We start from the raw sequence: 20,849 nt of genomic DNA, 5'->3' as shown, positions 1-20,849 counted from the left end.
TAAGTATATTGTGATGATAAAAGAATAGTTATACTATGGTGTTTTTAGGAGATGTGACCCCAGGCCTTGCCTTGTCCTACAGCTGTAGGAGTCCTTTTGGTCCCCTAACCCAAACACTGACACAGGGGAAAGAGCAGTGTCCTTAGAACACTCACTGTCAGCATTTCCAAGCCTTCAAGTTTGCAGATTGGGTTCTTTCTTCCACTGATTCCCTCAGGGTATTCCCTACCCTCCTCTTCCCTTCCTCCTCCAGTTCCTCCCATTCCCTCTTCCATCCCTCCCTCCATTTGTCCTCTTCAACCATCCATTTTCCGTGGCATTGTCTCCCACTGCTTTCACAAGGGATGAAGCTCTGCTCCTGTTAAAGAGCCGTCACCTTGGACCAGGTAAGGGTGTTGGAAGCAGAGCTCCCCAGAGCACCTCAGAGCTGCTCTAATTACCCCAGACATGTGTGTCATGTCCCCCATGTGTGTGTGTGTCATTTCAGTGCTCCTCAATTCCAGCAATCCCCTCCCATTGCCTGTGCAGAGCTTTGCTGAGTGTGACAGAGCAAACTGTTCTGGTGGCAACCATTCTTGAGCTCAGCTGCACCCAAAACACATGGGCGGAAAGTGATTTTTCAGAGATTGTTACTTCCTTAAGAAATGGTGGTGGTGAGGGACTGGTGYTTGCCTCCTGTACACACAAGGTCAGAACACCTCAATTTTGCTAAAGCATGGAGCAGAAGCATAGTTCTGACATAGGCCAAAAAAATTTAAAAAAAAAAAATTAAGAGCCTTTCAAAATAAGGACTGCTCTTTGGCTGCTCTTAAAATGGCCTGAAACTTGAAAACCACAAACTGAGGTGGAAAAGTTACTTCTTTTACGATGTGGGATACATTTTTTCACASTGTGATTCCTTGATGTCTTAATACATGATTTTTGCATTTCCCAAAATGAAATGGGGGAGCAGCAGTGCAGAAACCACACACTGCCTTTTTTTTTTTGTTTTAGTGTCTCAGTCAATCTTCTCAGTCCAGAGTTCAAGGATAGGCTCTGGCCCTCTCATATAAGGAAGGTATACAGCAGATTGTTTCATCAAAAGGAAAGTAGTGACTTCAGTATCAGTTTGAGAGTTTTATTAAAACCATAGATTTCTGAAAAAAAAAAAAAAAAAAGAAAAAAAGTATTAACCACATCAGAAACAATGCAATGTAAGTGGCTTGTTGATAAAAACCTCTGAATGCTATATACAGGATTAGTACTACACAACTGCATTAATGTAGAGACTGTCAGCAACTTTAGCAATATATACAAACTACCTTTACACTCATAAATATCTTATTTACAGCTAATAAATAACATCCAGAGCTAAATCATGTTTCCTTATGAAAAGAACTTTCACTATTTTGTGTCCAAGTTTTAAATGTGTTGTATTTGATCCTGTATTAAGAGCACAGCTGTCCAGATGCTTTGTTTCTGAAGAATTCAACTCTTAAGAGAAAATTGCAAGAAAATGTGGAATCTATAGGGAATAAATCACTGTTTTTATTTTTGGAGGTCTCAAATGCAGTGGCTCAATACTCAACCCCACCCTCAGTGACTCATCACATCTCTGCTGTAGTTTGATCAAATGTGAAATCACATGTGAGCAATTTCAGAGCTATTAATATTCCAACATATTGCACTGTTTAAGACTTTTATCCCCAAATATAGTAGCAGCTACAGTTGGAAAAAGGAAACAAACTGTGCACATAAACACATATATTTTTTTCCTTTGCTTTTAAGATGGGATGATACTGGAGAAATCACCATCTCCACGCTGTCTTGCACATGCAGGAAAAGACTACAACACCCAGCATCAATAATGAGTATCACACTTCCCCAAGTGTCTACCTTCAAGCCCTTCTACCTCCCCACCATTTTGTTTATCCTCTAGAAAGCTAAAAGAGGGCTATTGCACCTTTCAGCACACTAGGAAAATKATATATTACTTACAAATGGGGAAGCAGAATGCCTTCAATATACCTATTTTTGTCAACTCGCAGCATGGCTAATTTCAGTGCCTCAGTGTTTTTCAGAGCACTGTTTCTTGTGGAACACACAATCAGGCTCCCTGTAACTGGCTCGGCTCCTGCTTCCTGCTGAATTCCATCTTGTGGCAGAAAACTAAGCAGCTCCTAGCGCTGCACCACAGCCAAAAAATAAACTTAGGTGGATTACTGGCAGTCACAATTCCAGCACAGGGAAGCATGAGCATCCCTGTCAGCTATCAAGTGGGTTCACTTGCACTGAAAACTGCACACATGAGCCRCTCAGCTGCATGACTGACACTTGGTGTCGAAGAGCAGAGAAACTGTGACAGTTTTGGCATACATGACGCAAGCAGCAGGGAGAGGGTGGAGGTGGGGGGGAAATATCTGTTTCCTGCATTTTCTGGTAGCTCAGTTCCTCTGCAGTTCCTTATTCACAGTGTTGAAGGCTAGACAACTGAAAGCACAGATAAAATATTAAATGTCTGCGTAGGACACTGGCATTGCTGCCTTCTCCTACTGCTGTGACTTATCCCAGGGCAAGCGGCATASAGCTCTAAATCTTAAAACATCATACCTATTGCTAAGCAGCACTGGCATCTACCCCCATTAAAAAACATTCAGAACCACAAACTAAAAAAATCATCCCCATATTAAGTCAGTCCCTGACGCCTTCTAGAAATACACGCAGCAAAGATGGTTTTTTTTTTCACATGGGATACCTACTTATTTGCTAAACACACTTGAAAATTATGAACTCTCTCCACTGAACTGCCTGAAAATTCAATTAGCTGAGACAGAAGAAAATCTGTCCCATTTCAAACTACTCCTGAAAAGAACAAAAAAACCAACTAACCAAAAAAAACCCAAACAAAACAAAAACAACAACAAAAACACATACAGGTCTTTGTTTCTTTTCAATAAATACTAAAAAATTGCTGTAAAGGATCTGATATCAAGAAACCTTGTCACAAGGCACCATGATTAAGCAAAATTACTTATTTCTTTCAGCACTCCAAACTTTGGCAAGTTGTTTTGCAGGTTTCTTTCTGTTTTTAACTATTTGGATAATGTATCTTTATAGTTAGTAACTTYGTATGCTGAGACTTTCTTATAAGAAGTCCCTAAAATAACTAGGAATAGCAGGCAAAAATCCAGCAGCAGATAAATATTTCTATATATTTGATTCTGAACATCCAGTCCACAGGGATGAACAGACTCTTCTCCTCCCCAGTGTGAAAAATCTTTGTTCTTGTCACTTAAGCAGATTCATCAGCAGAATTCTCTTTAGAGGCTTTCTTGGAGCTGTAGAGAAAAAAATAAAATATAAAGGCTGTGAGGACAATGTAAGATACTTGTTTCTTCTTGTCTTATTTTTAAGAATTAAGATTTTAAAACTGCCTGCTTAACAGGAAAAGAAATTGTATGCCTGTATTCTCCTAGCTTCTGCTTGATTTTATATTGGGTATTTTATATATCAGTGTGTCAGATACACACACAGAGGTCTCAAGGCCCCAGAGTCATTGACCCAGAGTCAAGGCCAGTACATTTGCATTTTTATGCAGAGCTAGGTCTCAGTCTAGAAGTGTCCCCATTAGACCATTCACACACAGCAACTGAACTAAAATAAATATAACCACTTCTCTATCTCAAACTTTAGTGGATAAAGTCCAAACACTGTCCCCACATTTCCTCTGGGCTGGAAAAATTATTGATAAAAATATTAAAGTGCACCAAAGGCTACTAAACAAAGACAGAATCTCTGATCCATAGAGAGAAAAATCTCAGGAAATCACTCATCAGAAGGCAGTGTGCAAAGACGGGCACCTGCATATGACTGCTCCACTCCTGTACCAGCTGGCCAGAGGGAGGGCTCTGAATTGACTCAGTATGGAATTCTGAGTGTTCTGCAGCTAAGGGTAAGTGTAGGGCATCTTAAGACAGAGGCATGCTTTCCTCTYGTGTCTGCAACCCTCCCTAACACCCTTATACTGCTTTTCAGACATGCTAGCAACCACACCAGGAGAAGCAAATTATGAGCTTTTAAGCTGCAAAAGCTGCCACAAGCAAACCTCTGTGCTGTGCTGCTTCTGAAGCCTTGAGAAGACCGGTGCACAAGTCAATTAATGGGGAAGTTTTATTACCACTCAAATGGCAATAAACCCAATAGTATTACTCATACCCTCCTCTCTTCCTGTTGGCGGGCTGCTCCGAGCATTTCACGAATACTGCTGCCTCTTCTCCCTTACTGAGACGTGAGGTGCCATCTCGAGAACAGAACACCACTCTGTGGAATAAATATTGGAAAAAAATCACACGACTGAGCCAAACACCCCTTTTTAATCTTAGAAAGAAGACTGGTGCTTGGAAACAGTCTTTATACATTGTCATGTGGGACACTACTACTTTGCAAGCTTGTGAGAAAGTTATTTTCAAAAGAGAATTCCATGACAAAAGAAACGCTGTGCAAGAAAAACTGGTAAATGAATTATGCATGGGCATCAAACCATAGCCATAACTTTCAGTGATCCTCTGCATAAAATCTTCTTGTGGCTAAGACAGCAGAAGTTCAATCGCAAAGTCTCCTCGATCTTTATTTACCCCAGTCTTTACAGGAGTTTTTTGCCAGGTGAATGAACTTGGAAGAAAGCCATAGTCGCTCAAATGTTTGCAAATGAAGTAGGTTGCAATTTCCAGAAAACCTGAGCACTTTTTTCTACTTATCAGTACTTTCCCCACCCCTGTATTTGTTCAGCTCTGATAACTGCTCTTTGATCAAGTGACTGACCTATTTATTCAAAGAAGGAACTTATTATTGTTTACTATACTACACACAGGACACACATACTCTGTTCTGGGCCCATGTTCTGCAAACAGATCTCATGTTTAGTGAATATGAGTATTTCAAAAGATTCATGCCAAAGCACTTTTGTTCAGACTTTGATGTTCTAACATTCACGCATTAGCAATGTCCTGAAGCAGTCATGTGTTTCAGTTTTTCACCCACCATTCAGGTTTTCAACCCAAAAGAAAATCCAGCTTAACTAAGCAACAATTTCTTGTGCAAACACACTTTTGGAAGGTTTTCTAAAAATCTCCACTGAAGCACGCTCTTTGTGACAAAACTTATGCAAACACCCAGCATGAAAAAGGATGAGAGAAATTGCAAATACAGTCACTGGTGCTGGTTCATGGAGATACTCGCCTGCATATTATAACTAACTTAAAGTTACAACAGTAGGGTACAAATTAATTGCGTGGGAGTAAGACTACAAATTGCAAATTGCAGTGAAAGTAAACAACTGAATCTGGCTGATATAAATGGTGGTTTGATACCACTGGAGCCCCAATTATCAATGCTGCACCTATTTGTAACTGCTTAACATGTTTGAACCAGCTCATGAGATAGCAGAAAGCAGGAAACACTGTCAATTAAAATTAATACAGCTTATAACAATCGAAAGAAGTTACTTTTTCTGAGTTTCTCCTGATTTCACTCTGACTCTCTGGATGTCAAATGTAAAAGGAGTCCACCAGTCTGACCAGCTGAAAAAGGTGTCTTTTTCCCACTGCAGCTTCAGCATAAGCAGATCTCCAATATCCACTTCTGTGTAAATCAGGAAGGAGAAGGTCTTGTTTGAGGAGACTTCAGGCCTGTGGCAAGGAGAATAAGAAAAAACAAAACAAACAAAAAGAATCCTGAAACTCTTAGACAGAAAAAGAAAATTCAGGCTGGAATTTTTATGTTCCAAAGAAGGAAACAACTTTCTGCATCATTCTGATGGATCAAATAAGGATAAAAAACCACCTTAWGCTTTTGTAGAAACAACATCCTTCTGTGATCAGGCTGGTAAAACCCTGGGACAGTCTGCTGGGCAAAGGTTGTCCCCTCCTGTGCTGGTAACTCTCAGAAAAGCCAGACAACCACCACCCAGAGACAGTTTACATTCCTCAGAGCAGAAAACAGACTTGGGTGCTTTGCAGCTCCATCCCCTGCCAGCCCATGTTCAGGGATGTACACACAAACTTCTACGCATTTGCAGAGCTGTGAAAGCAAATCCCATGTCTCCCTCAGCTTATGCACTGAGGCCCTCAGACCCATAAGTCTACTTTTAAAAAGATTTAACACAGTTGGAACATGGTATAAGGACACTGAAAAGAAAACAAGGAAGCACTAGAAAAACCCCTGTTAGGCTGAGTCACAGGTCAGACTTCACATTTCCGTATTTCAAATGTCTTATCAAAAAGACCTCCTGTAGGGTTTGGTTCATCACTTTCAGAAGTGAATGCAACTCCCTGATCAAGGACAAGAGCAGATTCTGGGATTCTGTAAGTTTACTGTAGCAGRAGCTACAGCAAATTTTTCACTTGAGGCTTTAACAAATTTAGGTGAACTCAACAGTAGTTTTCAGTTGTTTCAGTAGTTACTCACAGAGTGAAAGCAATGTTCTCACTCTCATCCAGAGTGCCATAGAGAGAGATCAGGAACGGCTGGTTTGTCTTGGTTGTATTAGCCTTTCCAAAGAAATGGATCTTGACCTGATAATGAAAGACTGGAAGAATACAAAAAAAAAAAAAAAAAAAAAAAAAAAAAAAAAAAAAGACCATTAGGAAAACTCAGCTTCCAAAGAGACAGCTGGTGACAAAACCACCCTGCCTTACCTCTGAAAATCCTAGTCTAGAATATGTTAACTTCACCAAAATAAGGGTTTTTTTCCCTGCAGGTATCCAGGGAACAATTTTTGTGAGAAAGTAAATATTAGTWAATAAGCCAATCACCATTAAAGAACACCTTTGCAGTTCTTGCAACTAAACTCTGAGTTCAAGCTGCCACAGTAATAACCCCAGAGCGCGCAATATCACCTTCAAATCTGGTACTGAACATGTAAGACTTGCTATCCTTGACTTTAAAAAAGTGAGCTGTGCCCACCTCTTACAGGAGCTTTGGTAAAAGGAAGAAAAAAAATCAACCCACTGACACTGCAGATTAGGCAGCCAGCCGAACACCAGTCTTGCAGCAGTTCTTACACTGCAGCAAAGTGCTTTTTGATTGCTGGTGCATCACACAACATGCACTATAAGCACACAGGCAAAGCTAGGGAGGAAAATAAAGCAGTAAAACCCAACTCAGAAGCTATTTTCCTCGCTGAAAACCTCCCAGTTCTCTCTAGCACTGTCCTTGTCAGACCTCCCACAGCAGCAACTGGAGTCAAGTGCTGTGATATTTTGAGAACTGGTGCTCCTCTAGCAAACATACTACCAAAGGCACAGATCAGATGTTTGCATATCTTTAAATAAGTTGCTAATCAGAATGAGTTCTACTAATTTTTGTCCCAACAGAAGGAAGTAATCATCCRGATGAAAAACACTGAAAATTTTGGAAGACTCAGCTGTTCCAAGTGATTGGGCAGCAGAGCAAGTGTAATTTTGGCTACTTAGAAATTGATCACAAATTCCTTTCTTTTTGTGCTCTACCCCACACCTCCACACCTTGAGCAAGATGACACTTCTCTGAAACTTGAATTCAATGGCAAACTGCARCTCAGCTTCACCCCTGCTCCCCACAGGATTGTCATCTGCAGCACATGCCCACCGTGACACACACATGAGCACAAGTACCCAGCCTTGYTCACCTACCTTTATAGGGCATCTGAGCACGGGTTTTCAAGTACATTTTGGTGTTTCTCTTTGTCCTCACTCTGTTGACCTTGTAGCCCAAATTGTTGCAGCGGTTCTTGCGGCAGCTCAGGCAGAGTCCCTTCTCGAAGGCCTCCTTTGTGTTGCAGCGATAGGCCATGCTGGGCTTTTCCTCRTTGAGGAGGGAGTCAATGAAGAGGTGGATAGATCGCTCGTGGGAGCATTTCACCAGCTGATCCACATCTTGAAAAAATTAAAATGTACAATATGTATACACGAGTGGATATAAAATGATATAAACCCCTGAGCAATGCTGTCAACAGGTATGATCCACTATGCCAGAACTGTGGTTTACAGGACGATTTTTAAAAGCACTTGAAAGAGCATATCCCTGTACCTCTCGGAGATCTTTCCTTGCAAGACATCTTGCAGGGTTATTCAGGTTTCCCTCTGTTTTATTGTTTGTATCAGAGTGCACTCACCTCCAAAGCCCTTTTCAGCAATCAGACGCAGAGCTTCTCCCAGGTTGCAGCCCGGCTGGAAACCTCCACCATTGGGATAGATATCAATGTGTCCAACAGGCTTCTGGATCCCAATGCTGCGGTCTGGGGAGCCTCGGGTGTAGGTGTGCAGGACATCCACAAAGTCAGCATCGTCCGGGGACAGGCGGGTGAGCTCATCAGCGTACTCAAAGGTAGGACCAGCAGGATCCAGCCCTTTGTGGGGCAAGCCACAATGAAAAACTGAGATTATTGTCTGCCAAAGACACTGACATTGATAGCAAATGCCAAACTCAGCTGCCACGCTGGGCTGGAGTATTGAGTACACTGCTGGTTTTCCTGCAGACATTACAGAGGGATCATTTGAATAACATTCATGTATGCAGGAAAATCAAATGCACTACCTGGAAATGTTGTCACTGTCTAAAAAAATAAAAGTGTATGCAAACACATGGAAGGAAGCCCAGACAGCTTCCTCAGAGCTGTAGCATTTCCAGTGGATGGAAGAAACAAGCTCACAAGTATTTTCTCAATGTCTTCCTCTCTTGTAGAGAGTTGTAACTTGTATCTGAAGTGTCTGAAGTATGGAAAGCTCTTGCTGACAACTGCACGCCAGGGAAACAAGTGGGAAACATAAATGAGAGTTTCACTGCCTATGTATCTAAGGGGAAGGGGACCACCATGGTAAACTGTCAAGCTGCATCAACACTGACACCAAAAAAAAGCCCAGAACTACTCTGTCAGTGAACAAGTGCTATCTCCTGTCCAGACAGCTGAGAGATGGCTGAAGGTAGAGATGAAGGGATGTGTCTTTACTGCAGCCCTGAGCTAAGGACAGGCACCCGTGCTGCTCACTCACTGTTGGCATCCCCAGGTCTGAGCTGCCTCCCCTCAGCTGTGAGGGCTTCAGGGGCTGCATTACATTGCTCCCTGTGCTTTTCCCAGAGAAAAGCTCATCCTCAGCACCAAGAGCAACTCTGGAGGCACAGCAGAGTATTAGTGGCATGTCAGTGTTTTGGGAACCTCAGTGAAAGCTGCAACTCAGAGAAAGGAAGGGCAGAGGGACTAGAGCTTTGGCCTCCTGATTTTCATCTGCCACCTCTCAGGACTCGACCTTTCTGGATGTGACTGCTGCCTAGCCCATCTCTCAGCATGCCCRTGGATCTGGGATCACAGCCAGGCTCAGGTGAAAGATTAAAGGGTGCCAGGAGCTAGGCTCTCTTCTGAATGCTGCTCCCAAGCTCTCTCAGCTACAAAGACACCACAGATGAGTAATTTTCTTAGCCTCATTTGCTGATGCTGGCAATTCCTTTGTCACTGAGATCAGTGCTAGGGGCTCGGCTCTCCAGTTGCTGGGCTGTAAACCAGCCCCAGTGGCTTTGCACTCTGCCTTGTCTAACATACTTCTCCGTCTCCAAAAATCACCTTCAACAGACATCTAAACACACATAGCAACAGGGCAACTATATATGTGCTCCCTTCCTCTTTCCCAAATCCTCACAGTATTATTTCCAGCCAAGAATATTTCTTGAGCCTGTTAACTGTTTAATAAGCCACACTGATTTTTTTCTGATTATCTGTCCAGTCTCCCTTTGAGCCCATATAAACTTATTGCAACTGTATCATCCCATGGCAAAGAGTACTGCAGGTGCCAAACTTGCTGCAGCAGGATTTGCCTCCTGTTGTTTTACAATGGCTCCCATCAGCTCCGAGGATGACTGCCTGGATAAAGACGATCAGCTGAATTTCTCATGCTGCAAAAAATACTTYGACCTTTTCCAAGCCATGGATTGGTCAGCTGACCCCCTCAACTACTCTTTCATCCTGGCCTACTCACTCATTTCTTGTGAAGAAGCAAATGAAGGTTTCTCAGTCACCACCCTTGTTGTTATTTTCTCAATCTTTTTCCATTTCTACAACAGAAATATCAACCCTGCTGTTCCATTAAATCATGAACACATAACCAAAGTAATCCCAGCAAGCAACAATTATTCTGGTGATTTTCAGTGGAATACAATGTTTGAGTATGGAACAGACAGGACTCTCCACYCTATAGTCACAAGTTTTCTTACCAGTAATTCTGTTCACCTTCTTTTTGGTCAGGTTCCCAGCAATTCCAGCAGCATGAGCACCTAGACTGTACCCCAGCAAGTGGAGATTGTTGAGAGGATAATTGAATTGCTCCTGCAGAAGAGAATAATTTGTTCTAAGTTCAAAGCCAAACACAAAAAAAAACCCCACAGAAGATATGAAATAAAGTGTTTTGTTAATACTGGGGTCTTTGTCTGAGCTATGAATAATAGAAGAAACACATAATTTTGTGCCATAGTAGATTTCTTGATCTAACTAATTTATGGCTGAAATCTAAGCTGAGGGGAAAGCAGAATAAAGGGAAGAACACAGGGCTGTGCATTACACAGGTTTTCAGACACCCTCTCCCCATAGTTTCTGGATCTCCCACGTATTTTCCACAGGCCAGGCAGATTTCTGATTCCCAAGAGCTGGCTGCTGTATAACATACAGGAACCTGTGTTTCATAGCTCCCTCTCACAGTGCCTTCAGAAATCCTGTGGGCTTGCAGGGCTCCACAGACCACAAGGTAAAGTTTCTGGAAGGCACTACAAAATGTCTCTGAGTAGTAGATAACCAGCAACTAAAGCTGGAATTTTACCAGTCCAGCAGAACTACACTCTGCAAGAGTCTAACTGCATGTACCCAACAGGAGATGATTAACACAGATCATTGTTGTTTTGTCTCCTAGGACATTATGTAGAACATCTTACCTCCATCCAGTCAATAAAGGTAGCAACATCTCTTCCCACCAGCCTGGTGTATGCCGCAGACACCGGGTAGTGCTGCTGAGCYCGGACCAGCCAGTCCACCACAATGACGTTTGAATCGGGCTCCCTCTTGTACAGAGCATCCACCAGCTTYGGCACCCAGCTTTCATACATCCCTGTCACCTGTTGGTTTGGGGGATTTTAATTAAAAAAAGAGATATATTAACATACCTGTGAGACACCTCTGCGCAGCTGGTCACACGTGTGGTTAAAAGGGAGATTYCTCCCACTTTGTCTTACCGTCCATCCATGGATGACCACAAAGGTTTTGCTGGTGTGATTGAAGTTGCACTGTGCCAGGCTGTTCACCTGCCCAGGAACCAGGTAGCAGACATCCTCATCAGGCTCTGCAGGCGTCCGTAAGGAAAACTTGCTCTCAATTCCCTCGAAATTGTTTTCCGTTTCTGCTGTGCAAGGGTACAAAAAAAAAATTAGCAGTGTTTTAGGAGCACTAGGACAAAGTCAGAAGGCACAGGTACAATATTGGAGAGATATCTGGAACACTCAAAAAACAGGACATGAGGTTTTCATTTCCTACAGCAYTCAGTGGCCACACAATAGCCACAAAAAGAGGAAATCAAAGGGTGAAAATTGCTCCCCCTAMAAGATCCTGTTAAAACTGTAAGAATCTGCCAAGCTGTCAGAGAGGTGTGAATCCATTTTAAGAGCCAGTATCCTCCYCATTACATTAAACAGGAAATCTCTTAAGTATCACAAGAGTATGGAAAACTGCACAGGACTGTCACAGTCATCCAGGAAAGCAGCGAGTTGCTACCACACTATTACATATTTTAGTGGTGCACCTTCCACATCACCTCATCAATAATCACTGCCTAATAAGGCCTTTTCTAACACTGTGTAGCTGCAGTGCATTAAGAGCTCTGAAGACATCATTGTTTCACAAAATGCTAGTTTTAACTTTTGACCAAGAAACAGCAGGTGAGAAGATCAGACACCCATCAGAGAAACTCAACTAGCAAACAAGCTAGTCTAGTTTGAATGAAATACATTTTCTGATCATCTGATAAACTACAAAAAAATAAGCTGCACAGAAATATCTTCCTCTGCCTGAAGCTATTTTGAGTCCAGGGTGGGGAAGGAAGTGAAGATCATGCACTGGTGGTAACAAAGTATGTCATGGCCTGCAAAGATTACTCCCTCCCACTTCCAGCTTCAAAAATTAAGTACTCCTATTATTCCTGCCAAGAACAGGAGACTTCAGGCTTCATACTCACTATTTCCTTTGGTAAGAAACTTAAATGTCTCCTCTTTTCATGCCTGATTCAACATTTAAATGCCTCTGTGTACAGCAAACCCTGTAATTAACTTTTCAAAACCCAGGCCCTAGTCTGGCAACTTGAGTTTGGCAAATATTGATTGCCTGTTTGTCAAGTGCAGCTGAACTTCGGCCAACTCTTCCTGCTCAGCGCTGTCATTCCTGGCATCGAGACCACCAACCTTTCACAAACTCCTGAACACACATTAATGAATGGCTCTGAGCCACCACGGGGAATACAAATGGACAGGGCAAGGACCTCATGTCAGGCGTGCAAAACAGATTTCCACTCCTCTTCTTTTTCCCACTGCAGATAAGGTTTTCTATGATTGGTAGATTTGCATTTTTGCATGAAGTTGTGCTGACTTGTACCACTCRAGTCATGAATTACTAACAATTCATTTTTTTCCAAAATGGTTTTTCTGGTTTTCTCATTCAAGCTACCATACATAGCAAGGCACTGACTTGTGCCTGACCTCACCTAATGCACCGGGAATTCTAYAAAGTCTGGGAATTTCTTGCTGTGCTTCAAGGGTCATGAGAAATCAGGCTCTAACCTCTTGCATGAGGTCTGAAACCAGCACACAGTCCTGCAACAAATGCTTCTGTAAAAGCCTCAGAGAAGCTTGTCATCCGTAATCAATGGCTTAACATTGCCCACGTTCAGTGGGATTTCTCACCTGTCAAAGCACATGCAGGAAAGCAAGGRCTGTTCACTGAACAGAGGCCGTAGTCAGCTTTAAGTTCTGACCTTGAGTGCGCTAGGCTGGCTAGCTAATCCAGGATAATTGCACTGAGGGCCCCCTTCCTGCCTCCTTCCTCCTAGAGAAAGGTGTTTTTCATAGACCTTACCCTTCCTTCAAACCAGTGGAAGGATTCACATAATGGTGAATATAACATTTTATGCACATACTGAAAGCTAAATTTACYAAACTAGCCAAATATTTGCCCCTTTTCTGTATCTTTGCATGTTCAAAATTCCTTTTTCTCACTATTAGTATAAAACACTTTTCTGAAATGTACCTTTATACTTGAATCATTTACTTTTTAGCCAGAAAAAGAAAAGTCCCAAAGGCTGGTTGGTTAAATATCACCTATGACTTTTCACTCAGTAAAATCTTGAAAGAAACAGGAACAACTTTGAACTGTAAGGCATACAACAGTAGGATTTTCAATTATGTCTATTCCCTCCTAGTACAGGAAGGCAAACAAGAGTAGTCAACCTGCTCATGAGTTAATAGTGCTTCCTTTCATACCTAGATAACATTTCCCTTCTGAATTTAATTTATCTGATAATAATCCAAAATCCAAATTACATTGATATCCTGTCTTGTAGTGTATTTTCAATTACAAACACATGATAGAATTTGCATCCAAGTTCAGACCACAGCTCTTTTGAAAACAAGCTTATAGGAAATTTACAATACTTAATAGTGCTCTTGGAAAAGCGCACCAAGCTTAGAAAGATTGCATTACAGTGGAACCTGCTACTAAGTGCTAAGTGCTTCACAATATTTGCTTGTTTCTTGTTTAAGTCTAAAAAAATCTTTGATAGGGATTTGAGGATATAAAATCACTGAGACACAGTTGCCACCAAGAAAACAGGAGCTGCAAATGGGAAATGGCAGRCAGCCATGCTTCTCATTTAACTATGTTGTACGAGGAATAAGAAAGTCAGAAAAAATTATTGTTATCAACTTATGCCCACAAAAAGTGTCATGTTATCTTATGTCCACATATGGTCAGCTTCCAGCAGGCAAGATATCCTTTGGATGAGGGACGTGTGTGTGTGCGCACAGTGGAGTTTATTGCAGACTTTGTSGTGCACTCTCCAAGAAGCTTTCCTCAGAATTTGCTTGAGTTTGGCTTTGCAAATTCTCCACGGCTCAGAGCACAAGATACCTTGTCTGTACCTAATGTGCTGCATGCCTGCTGCAGTGCCACCTGACATCCCAGTTTCTGCAGAATACCTTTTAGAAATACAGCACAGAGGTTCCCCTASAATGTACACACTCACCACACAGACCAACTCCTACATGTACCATCCTTTAAACCTGAAGCAGAGAAGTTGCCCAGCATGTCAGCTCAGAAGACTAGCATTTCCCACTTCTGTTTCTGCACCTGATYATACTTCTTGGTCTATTAAAAAAATAAGTCACAACCAAACTTCATCATTCATGGACTTCTGCCACAGACCTTTTCCACACAGATTTGAAGGGAGAAGTCTCCTTGAATCATGTCCTGAGTCAGTGAACCATTGGGCCTCMTTCTTAGTCGCACACAAAGAACTGCAGAGTCAAGGTACACACTCACCACGGTTCAGTTAACAGTAATTTTAACTCATTCAAACCAGGAAAAACCAAAAAATTTCTGTTTCTGAAAGGTGGACAAAAATTTGTCTGAAGTCACATCACATTTTGCATAGTGCAGATACCAAAAWTAGGTATCAATAAATATATACACCCATGCTGAAGTACCAAAGTAGGTTTTCATGACAAGAATTTAAGTCCATTTCCAAACAACTCCTTGAATAAAACAGACTGGAAGAAAACATATGCMGACAAAAAGGAAATCTATGCTTTTGCTGAAAACTACACTTTCCCAGACACAATTCGGCAAAGGTACAAAAGCACGTGTTGTGTGTTGGCAAAGCTTCCAGGCACACAGTTACAAATACAACCACCTATTGCAAGAAAAAGTTTTCTGGCTACTGCTATGTGCTTACCGCTAACATGACCTATAAAGGGATCATTTAAAGAACAGAAAAGGGACCAGAATTATGAATTAAGTGACTAATTCCAGATGCAAGCTGGCTTTTCTAAGAGTCTACAGGTTGCATCACCATTTTGTCATGTTATACAAAGTTTTCTGAGGCTTTTCTTACACCCCTATTTCCACAGTCTGAGTTTCCATATTAAAAATAAAATTAAAAAAAAGCTGTCCTGTACATCAAGGTAACAAGAATCTCACCGAACTCAAAGAAAGTGGGGCAGAGGAAAAGCCTACTAACTGGGAAAAGTCAGTAGTTTTGTTTTTCCTGTTCAAAGTTTGTGATACTTTGGACTTGCAGCTTGTGAAATTCTGTTCAGTTAGGGACTCTGATCAATTTTGAAAGCATCCCATTGACTTTAGGCATTCTGACACATTAATCAAAAAAAATTCAGTTTCAAGTTTCTTTCACAGGAAGCCCAAGACAACTTGGTAATCATTTTGATTGTGAAACTGTTTACCACTGGTCAGCTGGGTGGAGAACGTGAGTCTTGAGGAAGTAGCAACATCTGGAATATTAATCAAAAGTTAAACTGCCCACATCACACAAGTTGCCAAAATATTATAACCATGCRTTTGCCAGAATGAGTGCAGCTAAGCAATGGTTTTAGAAAGGGAATCTTTGATAAATAATGATTTCCTAGCATTATGTACTCAGAAATGTAAATACTATGTGTAAAGATCCTTCAAAGTACATCGCTAGACTGTGTAAACTATAAGCCAGAGAGACATGCCTGCACACAAATGCACAGCAGCAAACATCTGCACATAACACTGAACATTCACCAGCTATGGTTAACTGGACTAAATCTTCCCTCAGCCGACAATCAGCATTAGGCTCACCCATCAATCAGTCACACTGAATTCCCAGGAGTTCTGAAGCAAACTCACAGTCAGCTGCAATAAAGGGGCTGTATCACAGAAACAGTTATCTTTTAATTCGATCTACACCGCAAACTGAAAGCACACTAGAGTGTGTTGCAATCCCAGGAAACCTACCTCACGCGTCAGGTTATTGTTTAACCTTGCTGTAAAAATATTACAACTCCAAGTTTATTTATGTATTCCTTAATGGCAGAGCCATGAGAGTACGTTCTGCTTCACTTCCCAGGAGGGGCCAAAGGAAAGGGCAACACCTCTGACTGGGCACCAGTTCAGAAGCTCTGGCACCACTGACTGGGCACCAGTTCAGAAGCTGAGCAAGGAGCTCCCAGCTCAAGCTCCACACTGGCAAATTGCTGTTCTTGCCCTGTGAGCAGGGGGCCCACCCCTCTCCAAGGTACTCCCTGTCAAATCTTTACTCAGCTGCAGCTGGGACACTTGGAATTCAGTCCAGCAGAGATCTTGCCATCCACACGTCCCTCTGGGATATCTGGAATTAGCCCAAGACAATTAAAGCACAACCACTGTCAGACTTGGCAGTAATAGGGAGGTAAGGACGCATGAGAAGGGCCTGTCATGCAAGGACCTCTGCACAGAGGACATTCCAGCAAACTTTCAGCAGTSTTGGTGATCATGCTAATCTCCAGCACAACTGAGAGGCCTGAGAGCCTCACCTCTGTGCCTTCTCAGAAATGCATTGTTTCAGCTGCCCTGGTATGTCTATCCCAAACACAGCCATAGAAAAAGCCAGGAGCTCACATCACACAACAGGGTAAATATGCTGACTCTGGATTTACACTGGTAAAAATAAGGATCTGAAGGTATTCCTAACAATGTTTTTATCTTTTCCTGGAACACCAACACTTTCTTCACCTAGAAAGTTTTTTCTATGTTGTTTTTTAAATACTCTGGATTCCTGGAGCATTGGATCATGTGTTTTCTGTGGTTTCAAAAAACTTTTTACTGTGGTATTCAAGAAAYAGTGTGAAACTAAGGGCTTGAATTGCTTTAGGATAAACACATAACCTGCTTTCAGATAACCTGTTCCTTCCTGAGAAGAAATAATAAAATTACTAGTAAGTTTGTGTCAAATCAGTTCTTACATGGATGAAAGCTTTGTCTGGAAAGGTAGTTATTTTACTGCATAGAATTTGGATGCCGTGATGAAAACTAGTTTTGATTGTGTCTGGTGGCACAAAATTGGATTCAAAGCTAGAATACATTCCTTTCGCTGTACCCTAGCACCCCATCCTCTTACTTTTGAATACTTTCCATCATCTTCCCTGTAYACAAAGCAGTAACAAAGGCACCCACAGAAGAAAAAGAACCCAGCAGTTTATATATTCCATTTYAGGATCACAAAGCAGCTCTAGGAGCTACAGCCACCCTTTCTTCTAAGGCCAGAAACTTTTAAAGATAGATACTCTGTGTGGGGGATCAGTGTAACAAAGTCAGCCTGTGACAGGGCACTGCTAACAACATTTTAAGAGCTTTTTTACATTTGTAAGCTTGAGGAGTATGCAGTCTCTTTGCTCATAACGAATTCAATCATGTTGTGATTAATTGAGAGAGCATTGGTGGACACCTAGTCGTCAACATTTGCACACATTCCACTTGCTCTCCTTGGACMGGGTGCCTGTGAACAAGCACCGGTACAACAAACACAGCCGTGAGTGAACCTACAGAGAGTTCATCCCTCTGTTCCCTTTTCCGCTGTGGATCCTGCTCATTACAGGCTTAACTACAACTCGAACACATTACCATGATAACGAAGAAACTCAGCCTCGCCTTGTCTAGGATCAGGGACTGAGGGAAGTTGGGATGCTGGGATGGATGAGTCCCACAGAGGAGGGAGCCGAGAGACCTTACCRTGGTGCTACTGCCGTGCAAATCCCCTGCCGGGCCAAGGGACTCTGAAAGCCACCTTGTTTCTGGGGGAAAGAACACATCCCAAACCTCAACAGGTCGCGCCATCAACCCGGCAGGAGTTTCGAGTGAGGAGCAGACTCCAGGTCTCTCCTAACACCGTGGAGCTTCCCCCCAGCGTCGTTCTCCAGCGCCCTCCAAGCCCACTCCACGACACCCGGGTCCCGCAGCATCCCAAGCATCCCGGGACAGCTTCACAAAGGAAAGATTACAAACTCCCCTTTCCCGCCATGCCAGCAGCCCTTCCCTCCAAGCGCTCCTTTCCCAAAAGCAACAGGCGGGCCCGGCACCTCCCGTGCACCCCGTGTCCCGTCCTGTCCCCCCGGCCCCGGGACTCACCGCCGAGAGCAGACACCCAGCGCAGGCAGAGGCACACGGCGGCCAGGAACGCCTTCATCCCCATCTCGCCTCCCGCCGCGGCACCAAAGTTTCGGAGCGGGGGGAAAAAAAAACAACCAAAAAAAATTAAGTTTTTTTTTGCTTCAAAAACTTGTGATAACTAAACACAACTGCAGCGCAGAAGTGCTGCAATGGACGGGGCAACCTCAGGAGCGCCCAGCACGGCCAGCGCCGCTCCTGCCCACCCTCCTTATGTCCCGGGCAATATGCAAATATGCAAACGAGCCCCCCGCGCCCATTGGCGGCCGCCGCGGGGTGGGGCGGGGCCGGCGCTGCCCGGGACGGGCGGGGCGCGGGGTCGGGGTCGGGCGATGCCCAGGGCGGGGGATGGAGCGGAACGGGATGGGAAGGGACGGGATGGGATAGAACGGGACGGGACGGGACAGGACAGGACGGGATGGAATGGAACAGGACGGGATAGAACGGAACGGGATAGGACGGGACGGGACGGGACGGGACGGGACGGGACGGGACGGGACGGGACGGGACGGGACGGGATGGAATGGAAAGGGATGGGACGAAACGGCCCGGTCCCTGCTCGGCACGGCATGCATAGAGCCCTCTTTGGGCTCTGAGCCCTCCTCGGACCGGGCTCCCGCAGCCCTCCTGCATCCCTCTGGCCAGCCCTGCCCGCACAACAGGATGCGACCCCAGCGTTTCACCCCCCTGGTCCTTCCTGCCTGTGGCGASCTAGCTCTGCCGTGCCTCTGCTGGGGTCTGCCTTCCCATTCACGCTTTTGCAACAGTGACCAGAAAACTACATTTTCTGTAGGGCCCTTCCACTGTTGCCTTGAAAAATCTTTGCCTTGTTTTGCCAGCGCTCATGGATTCAAGTTCAGAAAAAAAAAATAGCTTGCTGGAGACTACATTTGTGCTCCTGAGAAGCAAAAAATTGATTCTTTGACATCTTCAACTCTCTCTGCCCTCCTCTTAGAAATGTGGTTTCTAACTCTAATGCAGTGAGATTTGTGTTGGCAGCCACTGGGTAAAAGATCAGTTATGTAAGAACATTAATTTAATAACAATAGCAGTTTTTATTTCATTTGCAGTTTGTTGCCAAAGGCCCATCTTCATAAAGAAGCTTATGACACAGGGAATGAGGACTCCCTGGGTTTTGCAATGTGAAGCAAATGGGATTCACTTCAAGAGTAATGGATCTTTCTCATACCAGGCACCTTAGGAGACTAAAATGAATCTGGTTTATATTAGTGAGACTATTCAATAAAAGGCTGCTGAAGTGCAGCAGTACTGGGTCACCTTTGCAACTTTAGGTTCCCCTAAAAGACCAGTAAGATCAATAAGGGAAAATACATTTTCCCCCAAGACACAACTAGAATTTCCTCCACCAGCAATCCCTATTTATAACCAGAAGGCATTGGAAGAATTTAGTGAGGGTACAAACTCTTCATGCTGAGACTTTTCCATTGAGACAATGGAGTAGCAGGTTGAGGAGGGGGCTGACACAGTGGGTGAGGCAGGGACAGAGGCTGGGAGTCAGAGCAGGGGATTGGCAGTGAAGAGGCTGGGAGTAAAGACAGACCAGCCTTCCTCACCAGGTGGTAATGATGTGAGCAGAGAAAAATATGGTTTGTGCTGCAGCTTGTGGAGTCCTGAGCACATCTTCTGACACTCTTGTCAAAACAATAGCAAGTATCTTTTCATGTCTTTGTTTTCCCTGAGTGTGGGCTAACAGTGCATTTCTCTTGATCTAATTTGGTTGAAACTCTATAGCGTGATTTCTCCCTTTGAAATCAGCCTGACTCTCTGTAGGGTCAGACATCCTTCCTAGAAAATTTAATTCCCTGATGGCAACATGTGGCCAGCTAAATGAGCAAACACTTTAAGGCAAGCTGCTGTAAGAGAAACTGTCAGGTCACCATAGCCACAGGTGAGCTACCTACCCCCCCCAGAGCAAAACAGAACATGAAGTCTGGTTTACACAACTACATCCATGGATACTGAGGGGAAAAATAAATTTTAAAAAGCTTACATTACAAGGTGAGTATGGGAAAAGAAGTTTTAACTGCTTATAGAATAATGTAGAAAGGAGCAGTGGCAATGCTTGGCACGCCAGTCCTGTTTGGATTGCTGGCCCCATCTGCAAATCCACAGGCTGTAATCAGACTTCTAGTTAATTCCCAATACAGATTGTGAAATGCATCAACYGCAAGGGCAGGCAGCAGATTTACACAGAATGAAATCTAATTTGTTACACTGAAAATGCTTATTTGCATAACTTTTTCTTCATGCCAATGCTTCACTTTAAGACACAGTTATGTATATTTAAGAAAGAGTTATGCAAAGTGTCCACCAAATTAAAAAGAAAAAAAAACAAACAAAAAAAACAAAACAAAAACAAAACAAAAATAAAAATTAAAAAAAGGAAGATTAAAAATGAGACACAAAAGGGAAACCTTCAAGTGATGAAAGACAGGGCGAAGGGGATAATTCTGGTTTCTTGGATCTTGAACAAATTGCCTAAGTCTGTTGTAAACTCAGATGCAAAATAATCTGAAATAGATRGAACACAGCACATTTTTCAATTTTTAAAAATCTTTTGTCTCTTGCAGATAATCATGATTGRATGGAGAAGAAGCTTCATGGCACC

At 43.1% G+C, this 20,849-nt stretch overlaps 1 protein-coding gene across 2 annotated transcripts; it reads right to left on the bottom strand.

Moving 5' to 3' along the window:
• Nucleotides 1-1,141: 1,141 nt before the first annotated feature.
• LPL (lipoprotein lipase) lies at nt 1,142-18,433 on the bottom strand. Of its 2 annotated transcripts, none has more exons than XM_057385266.1 (10): nt 18,182-18,433; nt 11,230-11,396; nt 10,933-11,112; nt 10,222-10,333; nt 8,132-8,365; nt 7,650-7,892; nt 6,445-6,565; nt 5,484-5,666; nt 4,195-4,299; nt 1,142-3,317 (listed from the first exon to the last, which is right to left on the bottom strand). In XM_057385266.1, exons 1-10 carry the CDS (start codon nt 18,243-18,245, stop codon nt 3,272-3,274), a joined length of 1,455 nt encoding a protein of 484 aa, XP_057241249.1. In that variant the 5' UTR covers nt 18,246-18,433; the 3' UTR covers nt 1,142-3,271. The 2 variants fall into 2 exon arrangements, with proteins under 2 accessions (XP_057241249.1, XP_057241258.1); XM_057385275.1 differs by having other exon boundaries at nt 11,230-11,393; nt 18,182-18,432.
• Between the last annotated feature and the right edge of the window lie 2,416 nt (nt 18,434-20,849).

The sequence above is a fragment of the Malurus melanocephalus genome, unplaced genomic scaffold (assembly GCF_030028575.1).
Source record: "Malurus melanocephalus ecotype Western Australia unplaced genomic scaffold, MMel_1.1 scaffold_15, whole genome shotgun sequence".
NCBI lineage: Eukaryota > Metazoa > Chordata > Aves > Passeriformes > Maluridae > Malurus > Malurus melanocephalus.
This window is presented reverse-complemented; position numbering and strand designations above follow the sequence as displayed.